Source organism: Camarhynchus parvulus, chromosome 3 (genome assembly GCF_901933205.1).
Source record: "Camarhynchus parvulus chromosome 3, STF_HiC, whole genome shotgun sequence".
Taxonomy (NCBI): Eukaryota; Metazoa; Chordata; class Aves; order Passeriformes; family Thraupidae; genus Camarhynchus; species Camarhynchus parvulus.
This window is the reverse complement of record NC_044573.1, coordinates 23614213-23628134: the sequence shown is the minus strand read 5'-3', so window position 1 is coordinate 23628134 and position 13922 is coordinate 23614213. Positions and strand designations below refer to the sequence as shown.

The window sequence follows — 13922 nt, the reverse complement described above, 5'->3', positions numbered from 1 at the left end:
GGGGGGAACTTAAGAATAAACTTTCCAGTCAAATCTGCGTCAGTCTTTGTGTCAAAGTGTTCCTTCACTCATTTCCAGTCAAACAGATTTAAATCTGTGGAAGAATGAAGGCAAAAAAATAAAATCAAAGCAGTAAATGAGAAGGCTGCATACCAAATGCTCTCCTTTCCCTTTCTGAGAAATTTATGGATTGCAATAGCCTGCATACTGTGGCTAAACTGCAAATACTCCAGGAGAAAGCCATCCAAGGAAGTGAAACTGCTGCAGGAACACCACCTGGGTTGGCAATGATGATGGCAAAGCTCACCAAAACACATGACCTTGTCAGCATTCCATGGAGTGGTGGGTTGAAGAGTTTGCACAGCTACCTCCTGCCGCTCCCAAAGGGGTACAGAGGAGTCCATGGACACAGCCAGCCCTTGGGGCCTCCATAAGGATACACAGCAGCCCATGGACACAGCCATCCCCTGGAGCCTCCAAGGCTTCAGCTGTCCAGGTGACATTTCCCTGTGCAGCATCAGCACAGGGAAACATCACTTGGACAGCTGAAGCCTTAGCCAAAAGCTTCTAAGACACGAGTCCTGAGCAAGCTGAAACTGTTCCCCTCTTTGCTGTTAGGGAGAACAACTCTGATTTAATTGCTGGAAATAACCTGGAAGGTTGTCCTATTCTTAAGAGAGAAAAAACATTCTGAAATGTTATGTTTAATTGAATGAAAATCCATCAGAGCAAGAGGTTACTCAGAGAAAGGTGTTTCAGAGGTACAACCCTAGGAAGGCCACTGAGAGAGCAATTTGGAAGATATCTATTCAAGCAGTTTGTGGTTTTGGTTTTGTCTTTTTCCCTAGAGAATTATTGAGTCTAATACAAAATACTCCAACATAAGCAGAATTTCTGTGAACACCCCCACAAAATATAATGTAAGCATATCCATATGGTCCTGGCAAAGGGTGGAATGGACATCTGTCCTGAAAAATCCCTCATAGGTATGCTTTTTTGAAAGTTTAAAATGCTCCACATCTGTTTCCTTCCCAGCTGGCAGAAAACCCATGGAACTGCAGATCTCCTGATTTGTGAATCAATCTAAAAATGCATTACAACTTTTGACATAAGAAACCCAGCTTTGCACGCTCAATTGACATTTCATTTTCCCTTTGCCAGACTTGGGGTAAATGGGATCCTTTAAGAAGCCCTGTCTATACAACAGCCATTTCACATTAAACAGTCACGAAAAATTTCTGTTTAGCATTAGCACCGGAGGACACCTGTGTCTGGACAAGATGTTGCCTCTCCCTCTGCTCTCAATTCTGCATTGTCTGGCTCTTCAAGTAAAAATTCCAATCAACACAATGCTGAAAACAAGGTTTTCCACAGAAATTCTGCCCCAGGGTAGCAGCAGAGAAAAGAGAGTGCCCACCCATAAAGGAGTGCTGCTCATATCCACTCTGGAGCAGAGGAAATGTAGCAAGAGCAGCTTTGGCATACAGGGAGTGGGCTGCTCTGTGCACACACATCACAGCTCTGTTTGCTCCCTCTGCTTTTGCTGTCAGATGGAAAACTTTTTGCCTGCTCTGCTAAAGCCAAAAGCTTTGGTTATAATTTTGTTTGTTTCTGGGGGTTCTTGGCTTGTTTTCCTGAGCTATGAGGTGAGCCCCCAAGCCTTCCAGATATAGCAACAACACAGAGGTTTGTTCCAAGCTCCTTTTACTTAGGAAATACACAGTTTTTGAAGTTCCCAGCTCTATTGTCAGTGTCCTCCCAACACCAGATACTCATGGTCAGAGTACAAAATTCCAGGGATTTTTATACTTACATCCTAGATAGCATTTGAAGCTGTATCTGTTGTCTGATGCACACAGTTTATGACCTTCCTCTTCTGTGATTTTCCTGTATCCAGCTATAAGTGCATAGCAGTGTGTGAGCAGACTTAAAAAGGAAAAAAATTATTGCCAGTGCAAGGACTGATCTCTGATAGAGCTGTGGAGGGGGATAAAAAGGGGGGACATACAAAGAGATGCTAAGTAGATTGACAAGAGTGCATTTAAAGGAAGCAGAGAGAACTCTAAAGCAGCCCTGAAAGCAAATGTCTCCTCTTGCTTGCAGCCTGGGAGGGCAGTGACATAGGCAGGGTGAGGAGCCTTGTGTTGTGTGACAGAGGATTCAGAGCAAGGTCAACTGGCAACACAAGCAATGCCCAACAGAAACATGGCACTGCTGGAACATCCACAGAGGGAACAGAGCACACCAAGAGCTCTCTGGAGCACTGGGCTCACCAGACAAAAACATTTTCCAGAGATAGGAACCTAAAGGCACTTCTCAAAAGATAAAGCTGGGACAAGGTAACTGACTATGATTCAGACAGCCTACAGGAACTTAGAGAAAGATGTTTTTATTTTTTACAAGGAACCAACAAGTGTGGTGGCTACCTGAGAGCAAAAATAATGTGACCCACAGAGAGCTACACAGCAAAGGCTGCTGACAAGGGACAGCTCTGCTGGAGATCACTTGGTTGGTGAGAGCTGGGAAGTGTCCAGAGGTCCCCTTCTGAAAAGGATACTGGGCTGTAAAAATCATGAGGACATCCCTTAAAGATGTAGGCTCTTTCTGGATTTGGGTTCCCTAGAAGAACTTTTTGGAAGAAAGCTGTTTTCTAGAATCATTTGTTAAAAGTAAACCCCAGCAAAAATCTCCATAAACTTCCTTTCTCAAACCCACCTTTTAACCAGCCAGTACATCCAACAGAAGTGATATAAGTTTTTTATAGACTTTAGCACACAGATAAAAACTAGAAGAGGGAAATTTGGGGTGTGTGTTGGGGAACCAGCATAGGAAACAGCTCTGGTAAAACCAGTTCCACCACTGCCCCTCCTCTCCCAATCCTCTTGCCTTACCATTCTATTGGGAAGGCTTCTGTGCTCCTAAACCTTCTTAATTTAACTGTGAAGTCACCCACATCTCCCTTTCATGCCAGAAAAAAAACCCCAAAAAGGCCTAGAGCACCCATATCCATTATCCATTTGATGCTTGCATACGTGTATCTGCACACAAAGCCACCCCATGCGTGTTAAATACATTAAAATGTGTACACTGGCCAGGGTTCTAAAGGGTATAATCCTACTGTAAGCAGTTTTTCATTCTCAGTTGATTAAAGTATTAGTACATAAAACATCTGTCAGAAATAAAGATTAGGCAATGGGCTTGGACTTGTTCAGGAGGAAAGCAAACATGCAGCACAAATATCACTCAAGTAAAATCCACCTCATGTAATAGTAACCCTTCCACTGCCAGGAGCCCACATTTTATTACCATGAGGCTGTGGAAATGAAAATTTTTTGGTTGGTTGGTTGGTTGGTTTGGCCATGCCTAAATTTCACAAGGACATTCTACTTACTTCATCCTGATTCAGCTGAAATACTGCACTGAAGGAAATATTCACATCTTACGCAATGAAGAACAAAGTAGAAAATCCAGCATATTGTTCAGTGCAGACTAATCAATATAACAATCAAAATCAAATTTTTGTTCATTTTCATAGACAAAATCAGAACCATTGCTCTCTAGGGATGATTAAAAAAAGTAAGAAGTTAGACCTTGACATGCATCATATGCAAAAACTAGTACTTGTTATTTATATAACAAATTATATATATATATATATATATATATATATATATAGAGAATTCCAGCCAGATCAAACCAAAGAAACCCATCATTCACCACTACCCAGCCTGTTCCTCACCTATCCTGAAGCCTCCATGGAGAAGTAAAACCCCATATGGATATGTGGTTATATTCACAAAACCCAGTATCACTTTATCTGATTCACCCATTTGGATGCAGATTGCAAGAATCTATAATAAACATAGCACTCTTTAACTTTCCAGTGTTTTACTACAAAATCATACAAACATTTTAATACAGACTTCAAGTTTTCCATCACGTAGTTATAGTTTTATGCCTTCAGGGCTGCTTCCACCCTGAACTTCGTCTCCACAGCACAAACACCATCACTGCAGCTTCCTGAACTGACAGCTGCTGTTGTCCCAGGTGAGCAGTGGGCACTTGGAAGCCCTGTCCCACCTGCATCACTAAGGAGGACTTGAAGACCAGCTTACCTGCTCCACAGGAAGACTCCTGCCTTACTGAGAATCCCAGGAGAGGAGGCAGCAAAAGCCTTGAGCTGGAGAAAAAGGGAGCAGAGAGTAGAAAAGCACAGCACTCCACAGCTGCAGGTGTGCTGGGAACAGCACAGCATGACCTTGGGACATCTGCATGTTGCTCATGGCAGAACATTCTCCTGGTGTAAGCATTCTCCTGACAATTTGGTGGAAGAGTCAAGGTTTCCAGTCCCACTCAGGGTGGCAATGGTGGTGTTTGCTTTTCCTTTAAGTGAGGATAAACATGAGGTATTTGTCTTTCTTGCAGGTTTCTTCCTTCTGTACCTCACCCTCGCCTTTTGTGAAGGGCAGAAACCAGATGCAAGAAATGGAATGATTCAAAGCCTTTGAAAAGATGGAATCTCACACACAGAATATGTTCAGCATACTGCGACCTTCTGCACCTGCAGCTGGACAGAGACTATGAGGAGTGGGGAAACATTGGGGTATTTAATACATTACAGCCAAAATAAATCTGTACTTCTCTCCTGACTTCCAGAAGAAAGCTTCTGGGCAGAACCCTGGAAGGAAGACTGCACTTTGCAGCAGGACAAAAATCTGTCTGTAACACTCTACCACTCATCAATTACCTACAGAAGGATAATGCCAGCTGTTCATGAAAAAGGGAAAGGTCACAGAACTTATGAGACATAAACAAGAGCAATATTCAGATCTGACAATAGCACACATGATACTGAGTTAACTTATTTTTAGACAGCCTGGGAGGTTATCAAAAAAGCACATGTTGAGAAAGTTCTTTCAAAATCACAGACCCAGACACTGCGACTGTGATGACAGCATCCACTTTATGTACAGAAGGAACCAGAACAGATATGAAGAAAGACACTGCAATATTTTATTTTGATTATTTTATTTTTTTTAATCTTCAAAGTCTTCTGCCTCAAGACAGGAATGCATGATAGATAGAAATGGCTCAAACATCTTCACATGAAACACTCTTAATCATAATTCATTCACAATTATTTTTCTAAAACATCTACAGTTACATAATCCCATTTCCATCCATTATCACAGATTTAATTATTTGTTAAACAGTAGTTGCCAGCAATTGAAAGCTGTAAGGCTTTTTGCATATTAGTAGAGTCTTCTGAACTACACAAGAATATCACAACTCTAACTCTCACTTACATGGCAACCCCAGGTGACAGATGTTCCAAAGAGAAATGTGTTGCTTATGTGGAGTTCATAAAAATGACAGAGAGCTCTCTGTGCCTCCTTAGCTCTACTATCCCTTCTCCTTTACTAAGATTATTTTCTAAACCTACAGCATATTCCTCATTTGTAACCAGGAACTTTGATGAGCTGATGAACTTTACCTTCCACTGCTGCTATTTGGCAGATTTGCAAGTCAGGCATACTAGAGCTCTCCAGTAAAACTCTATGTACAGAGCACAGTTTAAACAGATAGGTTGCTTGGAATCCATATCTCCCTCCATCTGAAGGCCACTACTTTGAGGTTCTCTGGAACTGTTGTAAACAAGAGGATATTTTTTTTCTATATATATATATGTGTGTATATATATATTTATATATTTTATATATAAATGTTCTAAATGTCCTTTGGGAGTCCATTTGTTTTTATCTTTCCAAATGATGACTAAATACCTGATCTGTAGCATTTCTCCTGAGAAGATACTAGAAAGGGAATGACAGTTTTGATGCACTTTGGAATGGCACAATCACGTAAACGTTTGCACAATTAAGACTTATGAACTCATCCAAAGTTTCTAAACATGATATTCTAACTAAGAACTAAAATACCAGCACAATGCAGCAAGTTAAAAAAAGAAAATTCTATGTAATCAAAATATAAACAAGTACATAGGAAATGGATATCTGCCAGTAAATCTATATCTTTTTTAAAGTAGGAAATGTATGCACTTAAGAAAAAAATGTAGCTATCTGACAAACCTTGTAAAAAAAAGTACTTTCCAAATGCATAACAAATGCCAAGATATCCCGTAACTGGCCAGGTATAGCCACATGAGAGCTGCATGGCTTACAGCAACCTGGGGAGGGGTGGGGTGGAAATAAAATCACAAAAACAATAGATCAGCAAGTCTAGGGAAAACAAAAAAAATCACATCATCATCATCTAAATTACTGTATGCTTATACCACAACTGCTAAAGGAGCCAGGGGAAAAAACAGAAAGTAGAGATTGCAGTTTAATGATTTTAAAGAAATACCTCTAAAAATTCAGAAGAAAAATGTATCAACATACTAATTCTAAGCACCAATTTAATAATTTAAGTTAACTGTATTTATATTTTTCATACTAAGGATGGAGCAAGTTCTGATTGAAGGCTTAAAGTTTAACTCTGGAGCCCATCTGACTTCTGTATTCTTGTCATGCTTCTTCTGCTGTTCACATCAAAGTCACTGTAAAAGATTCTCTCAAGTTTCCAACTCTCTAGGCAAGCAATTCTTTGAAGAGACAATTACGTCCTATAGTTTAAGTCAACTTTCAGGTCATGAAAAGTGAAACATGCCAGTATGTGGTTAGTCTGCTAGTTAAGAGTCTGTGAAAATGGAACAGTCGACGCCGTTCCTCACAGGATTTGCCTTAGAACTAGCAGCACCCAGGGCAGACCAACTTTGAACACATCCAGACTCCACGAGGAATTAGTAGTGTTAGAAAATTGCATATGTGTTAGATCAAGAAGGCATTGCCATACATGTGGCATTGTTACATTATTTTTCCTCTATTTTTCTCAAGGAAAAACAAAGGAAAACAGCCCTACCAAGAGCTTTTTGGTTGGTTTTTTCATTCTGGTTGTCTTTGCAACTGGAAAAAGCAGCACAGTGCTTCCCAGCTGGAATGGCTCAGCGCTTCCCATCAGCTCAGTTCTTCTAGAAAGCACTTCCACGTAGTTAAGGTGGCCTACTTCAGCTAATTCTCAGAGCTAACCTTTTTTCCAGTATGTATTTCACGCCACTTCCTGACAGCAATTTCAGAACTGAAATGGATCTATAGTAATGTCCACTACTAACTGCGACCAGATCTTGCTACAGACCATCAAGCCAGGCCCTTGGGATGGTTCCACACATTGAACTGAAGCTCAGACTAAAAATCTCACTGAAACTCAAAATCTGGAGTGGTCATGAATCTCAGCTACTCTTCCCTATTTGAACCCTCACCCTTGCAATGAAAGCACGCACACCACGGGGAAACAAGAACCACCTGAGGCGGGAGCACTAGGACAGCGGTGAGTTATCCTGCTGCTCCTCCGTGACCGTGGACTCGCTGTGCTCCTCGCTCAGCTCGTTGGAGGGCTCCTCGTAGCTGGGCTCAGCGGGGTCCAGGCTGCTGCCCTCGCTGTGCTCCTCGCTGTGCTCCTCACTCTGCTCCACACACTGCTCCAGGTTGCTCTCCAAGGAAGCTGGAGAGCTGCCAGTTACACTTTCATTCTGGTTCATTTCGTTAAAAGGCTGGGGCAGATGTGCAGGAGGCTGCACAGCGTTCTCACTGGCAGGGATGGGCACTTTGGTGGCACCGATATCCAGGACAATGTCATTTGGTGGCAGAGTTACCTTCTCCACCAGTTTCCACTGAATAATACTCGTGTCTTTCCCTCCAGTTGAAATCAAGTGACCGTCGCTATGGGTGAAGCTGACGTTTGTCACATGACTACTGTGAGCGCTGTATTTGTGACTTGGGGCCTATTGAAAACAAGCAGAAAGATAAATCACATGTTGGCTGGAAGAGCACATGATACGGAAATTTAAAACCACTAATATTTTTGTTTAGCCCTTCCAGAGAGATCTTAGTTCACAAAAGAGCAAGGAATTATATTTATATTAGATTTCCTACAATACTTCCTCTCTTCTTTGCAACTTGGAACAGAGTTAGATCTTTATAGAAAAATTAATGGACCTCACTCTAAGGCCAGCAAACACAAAGCATCAAGCCTTGTCTCCAAAATTTAAGGACAACTATTGACACTTTTCCTTTAGGTATATTGTTTCCTATTTATACTGTCTTACACTTTCTATTTTATATATAAAATTAATGGGGGTTCTTGGATATAAAAGAAGTATTTGCCTGCCAGGCTCCAAAACTACTATGCTGGAAGCAAGGAAGGCTTCAGGCAATGTAAACAAGCACATGGACTAGACTGGTCTAGACTTACCTTTGGCTTGGAACAGGGATACTGAAAGAGATGGACCTTACAAAAGTCATCAGCCACTGCTATCACTTTTCGGTTATGGGATCTGACAAGGGCATTTATGTCTGTCCCATCAGATCCTTCAGGCCAAACTCCTAGGAAAGAGCACAGCAGATATTCAGCAATGGTGGTTTTGGAAACAAATCAACAGACAATTCATGAACAAAAATAAAATCTATGAAGCTGTGAGAAAAGGCAAGATGAACAAAAGGTAAGACAGAAATTCAACTGGAAAATGGGATGTGCATTGCATTAAATGTCATTAATATTTTGCTAGTCTAATGCTTCTCTCCCACCTGTTGTCCCAAACCCTCAGTTTCAGCCAGGATAACACCTTGGGCTTAACATTTGTTTCCTGTTCAAAACCTCAGTCTTGTTTAAACCTTATCTTTAAATTAAGTTTGCTGCTAAACTGGTAACTCTTAATACTGTCATTCATGCACAGACATTTTAAAAGCAACAGTGATGCTGAAGCACAAGGCAAACCCAGGTACTGCACACTGTGGTCCTCTGGTTTCTTCTCTGGTTTCATTTGTTTGCCTTCTTGTACTTTAAATCTTAGTATTTGTGTAATTCAAAGAAGACAACTGATAGATGATACTCAGCACAGACACCCAGCCTGTGCAAGTTTCATAGATTTAAGTGCTGTCAAGTGCTTAAGTACAATTCAATATGGTTTTAAGTCAAAAGAATGACACAGATATGTCTAGACAAAAGAATAACAACATTTCCTAGATGAAAAACACTGATCAAATTTGGGATGGGGGAGACTCTAAACAAAATTATTTTAACAAAACATAAAAACATTACAGATTCCCATAATAAAACAGACAATTCACATCAGCATGAAAAGCTGAACAAAAGGTAAGCAAGGAATTATAAAACAGGCCAAAGGTACCATGTTTTTAAAATCAGATTTGGGTTTCTGATTAGGTCTAGGAGTTTGTTGGAATTTTCCCCCCTCAAATTTCACCACCCACCCCAAAACCTCTGTGCCCAATTGACCAAGAGGGCTGTTGATTATCAGATATGAAAATATCTTCTTCCTCCCTTACTGTTGCTGACTTCAATTAAAAAAAAAAAGGATGTGCTGTCCACTGTTTTATACAGCACAAAAAGCCAACTCAGAATTGCCTTATCTTCTTGCTTTTAAGCAAAATGGCAAAGAGCATTCAACTTTAAATCTGTTTTTTCCCATTCCTCAGTGGGTGGAGTAAGAACTTTATTTTCTCTGAAGAATAACAAAGGAAGCTTGTTAAACTTGTTACAATGCCAATAAGCTACATTGTAGGTAATTTACTAAATAATGACATGAAGTGCTAAGGAAAGTATTCAGAAACATTTTAGTTTTCTCACATCAATGAAATAAAAGTGAAAAAATAAATACTATTTAAGAATTTTCAAGCAGTTCAACATGAATGAATTTTACCTTTCCTCATTCATTCTATGTATGAAATACTGTTATCATGTGGGAATAATAAATGCCTGAAGTTTCAGCTACCACCTTAGGCAGGCTTTGACAAAGAACTATGCAATTTCCTCTTCTTTTTAATTTCCTCTTCTTTTTCATTTAAGGTTAAAAGGACTAATATTCAAGATTGAAGCTTTTATTAAACATCTTTTATATTTGCCAAGTCCTTTAGCAGCTCCAAAGGTAAGGCTGCTTTGTCATAAGACAGCAGGATTTTCTTTCAACGCAACAGGCAAGCACGAAAAAAATCCAAGACATTAATATGACTGAGTCTGGAATTCTTAAGATAACTGCAAAAATTCTTAATAACTGTAAAAATAACAAAACCCCCAAAGTAATAGGACTTTATTATAAGGCACAACAGCAGCCAGAACAGAATTTTAACAAATTCTGCTTGACAGCAGTAAGCCTCTCAAAAGAATCTGTTCAGGCAAAACTGTGGGAAATGTGCAGCAAAGCCCGGAGTGACTTCAAGCATTCGGGGTGCAGAGTGATGACACTGCTGAGCCAACAGTAACAGCACTGCCAAAAGGAATGATGCTGTTCTCATCCACACCACACATTTCCATCCTCCCCCTCCTGCTGACAACTGTGTGATGCCTGATCCTATGGCACATTACCCACAGAGCTGAACTGTAAAACACATACCCCCAAAGACCAAATCCCACAAACTTAACCCTCTCTCTCCTGAGCATCAATGAGCAGTCTCCACCTTGCTTGGATCCCTGAGCCTGCTGACCCTTGGGTCAAAGCCAGATTAGGAAGTATCTGATAGGTTGGCTTAGCTGCACTGTCTGATTTAATGGGAAAATACTTGCCTTTGTTTGAGGTCAAACCCTAACTTTAAGATTCTGCAAAGGGTATCAGACTAGCAGACAGTATAAAATTAGAGCATGATGAGTCTTGGCTAAATATATTCTGTTGTGCTCTGGAATACCACCACATTATCTGCTTTATCTATTTCATGCCCAGGTCCTCTGGCACACTGAAGATTTTGAGAGTAGTTGAAACTAATTAAACTTAATTCAGAGTGGTTGAAGTTTGTATTAATCCAAAAGCAAATGCAGCCAGGATCAGGAGACTTATCCACTTCCAAAAGCAATAAGTAAAATGGTTTCTCAAAGCAGTGGTTATGGGAACTGCTCATGCCCAGCCTGGCCCCAGCCACTAATAACAACTTCAATATAACAGCTGTGAAAAAGACAAAGCCAGTGGTCTAGATGTGAGATCAAACTCTTTCTGCAATCCCACATCTCACCTCCTTATGTCAGGAGTAAAGGACACTTCTGGGAAAGCCCTGGCATTCAGAGAGCTGCTGCCCTAATTCTGTCTGCTCTACTACCAAACGTAGTGGTAAAAGTTCAGTAGTAACACAGTCTGCTACCTCCATGTTTCTGGTAGATTTAAGCACTCTGCAAAAAAACGTAAAATGTTTCAGCTCCAAGCCTATTCCATAAGGAAAATGCAGTCCTTGCAAAGGATTTCACTTTCTGTGGCCTCTCCGGAATCTTCTGATACCCTGTTTTAAAAAAGGTTTTTGTGCTGCACTATTACTGCAGTCAGTAGCAAAGTGAATGAGGAAATGACTGCTGTGGTCCAATTCCTTGTTTGCCTGGGCTTACACGATCAGAGAATCAGGAGATGTTTCTACTTCACCCAGACCGACTGAATAAAAACACCTGCAAATACACAGGTGTATACTACAAATACAAAATGGAAGTCTGGTTCACAGTTCTCAGCCTAATGGAAGTCAATATTTTCATCCAACTAGCAATAAGCAACAATATTTAGCTCCAGAAAGAGCATGCTCCTTTTTATTTCTACTACATACCAAGCTGCAAAGAAATCAGAAATATTTATGCAGCCTATCAATTAGTCAGCTTCCTTCTCTGACCTCTTTTCTTTTCTATCTCAGATCTTTGGTATCCAAAAAGAAAATACTGCCTGGTTATTAAGCACCAAAAGCCCCCCACCCAACCAATATGCCACACAAGTGTGTCAGTGTTAGCCCTCACACCAACCTCAATCCCTTGAGGCTGCCTGCTTGTTGAGCACATGACAGCCCTCAAATACACATGAGATGTGTCAGAAGCTACAGAAAGGACTCACACTTCACTGTTTTTCTTCTATCCTGCATGTAACCTGGTATTCAAAGTTGACTTCCTAGTAGCTGTGAAGAGAAGATTTGTAGATCTAATCCTCACCTCTAAAGAATTTGCTGATTTATTTGCTTTTGTTATTTCAACCAGAACAGAAGGAGGTGCCCGATCTCAGTGGTGGAAGAGAGATATTCCCAACCCTGGTCCCAGAACATCACCGGGAGGCTGAACCTTACTTTTACACCCCTCACAGAGAAGTTCCTCATTTATGGCCAACAGACCTACCTACAGAAAAAGCAACTTGAACTGTTTTGCCACAGTCTGAAATGGTACTATTAAAAGCAGATCTGTCAGCTTTTTAAAATCGTTTTTGTATATTTTAAAAATAAACTAGTAGGTAGAAATCTGTTTATGCTTTAAAGCATTTTTATTCTTTACAAACAGAGTATATTACTCACCTTTGACTACAGGTATCAAAGTGCTGTCATAATTTTAATTTATGAACTATAACCTACACTTGTAACACTCTTGTTCCTGTCCCAAAACGAGGTAAACAAAGGAGAATGCACATGTGCCATATGAGCACTTTAAAATATAAGCCTGTTGTTTCAATGCCTCCATAATTGGTGGCCTAAAATGACAGTGGGAGTCAACCCCCAACTTCAAGAACTAAATAGAAATCAATTATACATTGTCTATAGAACACTTGGTGCACTTTAGCACAGACAAATACTGTGGTCAGTCACTTTGGGGTGTGATCTCAGCACCATCCCTTAATAATCATTGACAGTGTACTTTCAATGAGAAATTGAAGCAAACAAAACCACAAAAGCACAGTGTTAGTAGCTTAAAAGCAAGTTAAACAGTGCTTACCAAACACTTGGAAGCCTAGCACACAAGTGTACGTTGTCCAATCTATATCCTTACAGTCAGAACGATTCCTGATTAGCTTACAGCCACTTGGAATGTCCCCTGTAAAAAAAAGGGAATGATGAGTTATGCAATGCAAAATTTTATTTCCATAGGTGCTCTTTGAAGAGACGCTAATGCAGTAAATAAATGCGCCTTAAATCCAATCTGGAATTAAATTACAGAGGCAAAGACAGACCAGCACCTTTATAAAATTCCAGATACTTGAAGCTTTACTTGGTTTTTATGAGTCACATTTACTTCTCATTTCCCTCTCCTGATAGCATAACCTCAAAACCACTTCCCTGCAACTTGAGTACCCTGCTACTAACTCTACAAAATGCTTTAATGTAGTCTGTAATAGAATAATTTCTTCTTCCTACTAGCTCCACTGATATGCTAGAATTCAGTAAATCATTCAGAAAGCTGCGTTTTTGAAACAGAGAGCAACTACTGCCAGAGAAGCCTCAGACTGTGACAACTTTTAACTAGAAAAGGAAAGATTGTCTTGCAATACACCAAGCCAGTAACAAGGGGTCACAGTCCTTTTCTTCCCTATACAGGAAATTGTAAGTACCAACACTTCCTTTTGATAGGCTGCACTATCAACATTTGAAACCTAACTTGTGACAGGCAGAAAAAATATATTAAGGTGACAAACATTTAAACTGTTGGCAATTCTTGCCTGTAAAGGGAAAAAACCAACAATCCTCTTGGACTCAGTTAAAGCCATAGGAAGACAGGAATAAAAAACCCAATTAAAAAAAATTAATATGCATTACTGAAGTTGAACTTCTGGCATAACCACTATGTGTTACATTTATGTTTTCACATATTAAAAAAAGACAAACACAAAAACATTATCACCACTAACTCATTAAAGTAGCATTACTGCTTTTCTTAGTTTTCATCACCACCAGCCAGGATAATGTTTCAAACAAGAAATCCCAGCAGAGAACTGTGGCACTGGCCCACTGATTTTATTCCCCCAAAATAACTGGTATTGTTGACACTAATTAGACAACTGTATATATTATTTTCAATCTACAGAACTTTTGGCCAACATCAAGTCGTAGAGCCACTTGTTCTGTAAATTC

At 40.1% G+C, this 13922-nt stretch overlaps 1 protein-coding gene across 5 annotated transcripts in view; it reads right to left on the bottom strand.

The window, feature by feature from the left end:
- Positions 1 to 5011: 5011 nt before the first annotated feature.
- EML4 (EMAP like 4) overlaps positions 5012 to 13922 on the bottom strand; it is a 147847-nt gene continuing 138936 nt past the window's right edge. For all 5 annotated transcript variants that reach the window (XM_030944913.1, XM_030944915.1, XM_030944914.1 and 2 more), the window contains 3 exons: positions 12790 to 12888; positions 8311 to 8441; positions 5012 to 7840 (listed from right to left, as the gene is read on the bottom strand). In XM_030944913.1, the coding sequence (XP_030800773.1) occupies positions 7376 to 7840; positions 8311 to 8441; positions 12790 to 12888 (695 nt within the window). In that variant the 3' untranslated portion in view covers positions 5012 to 7375. The remainder of the gene's footprint in view (positions 7841 to 8310; positions 8442 to 12789; positions 12889 to 13922) is intronic.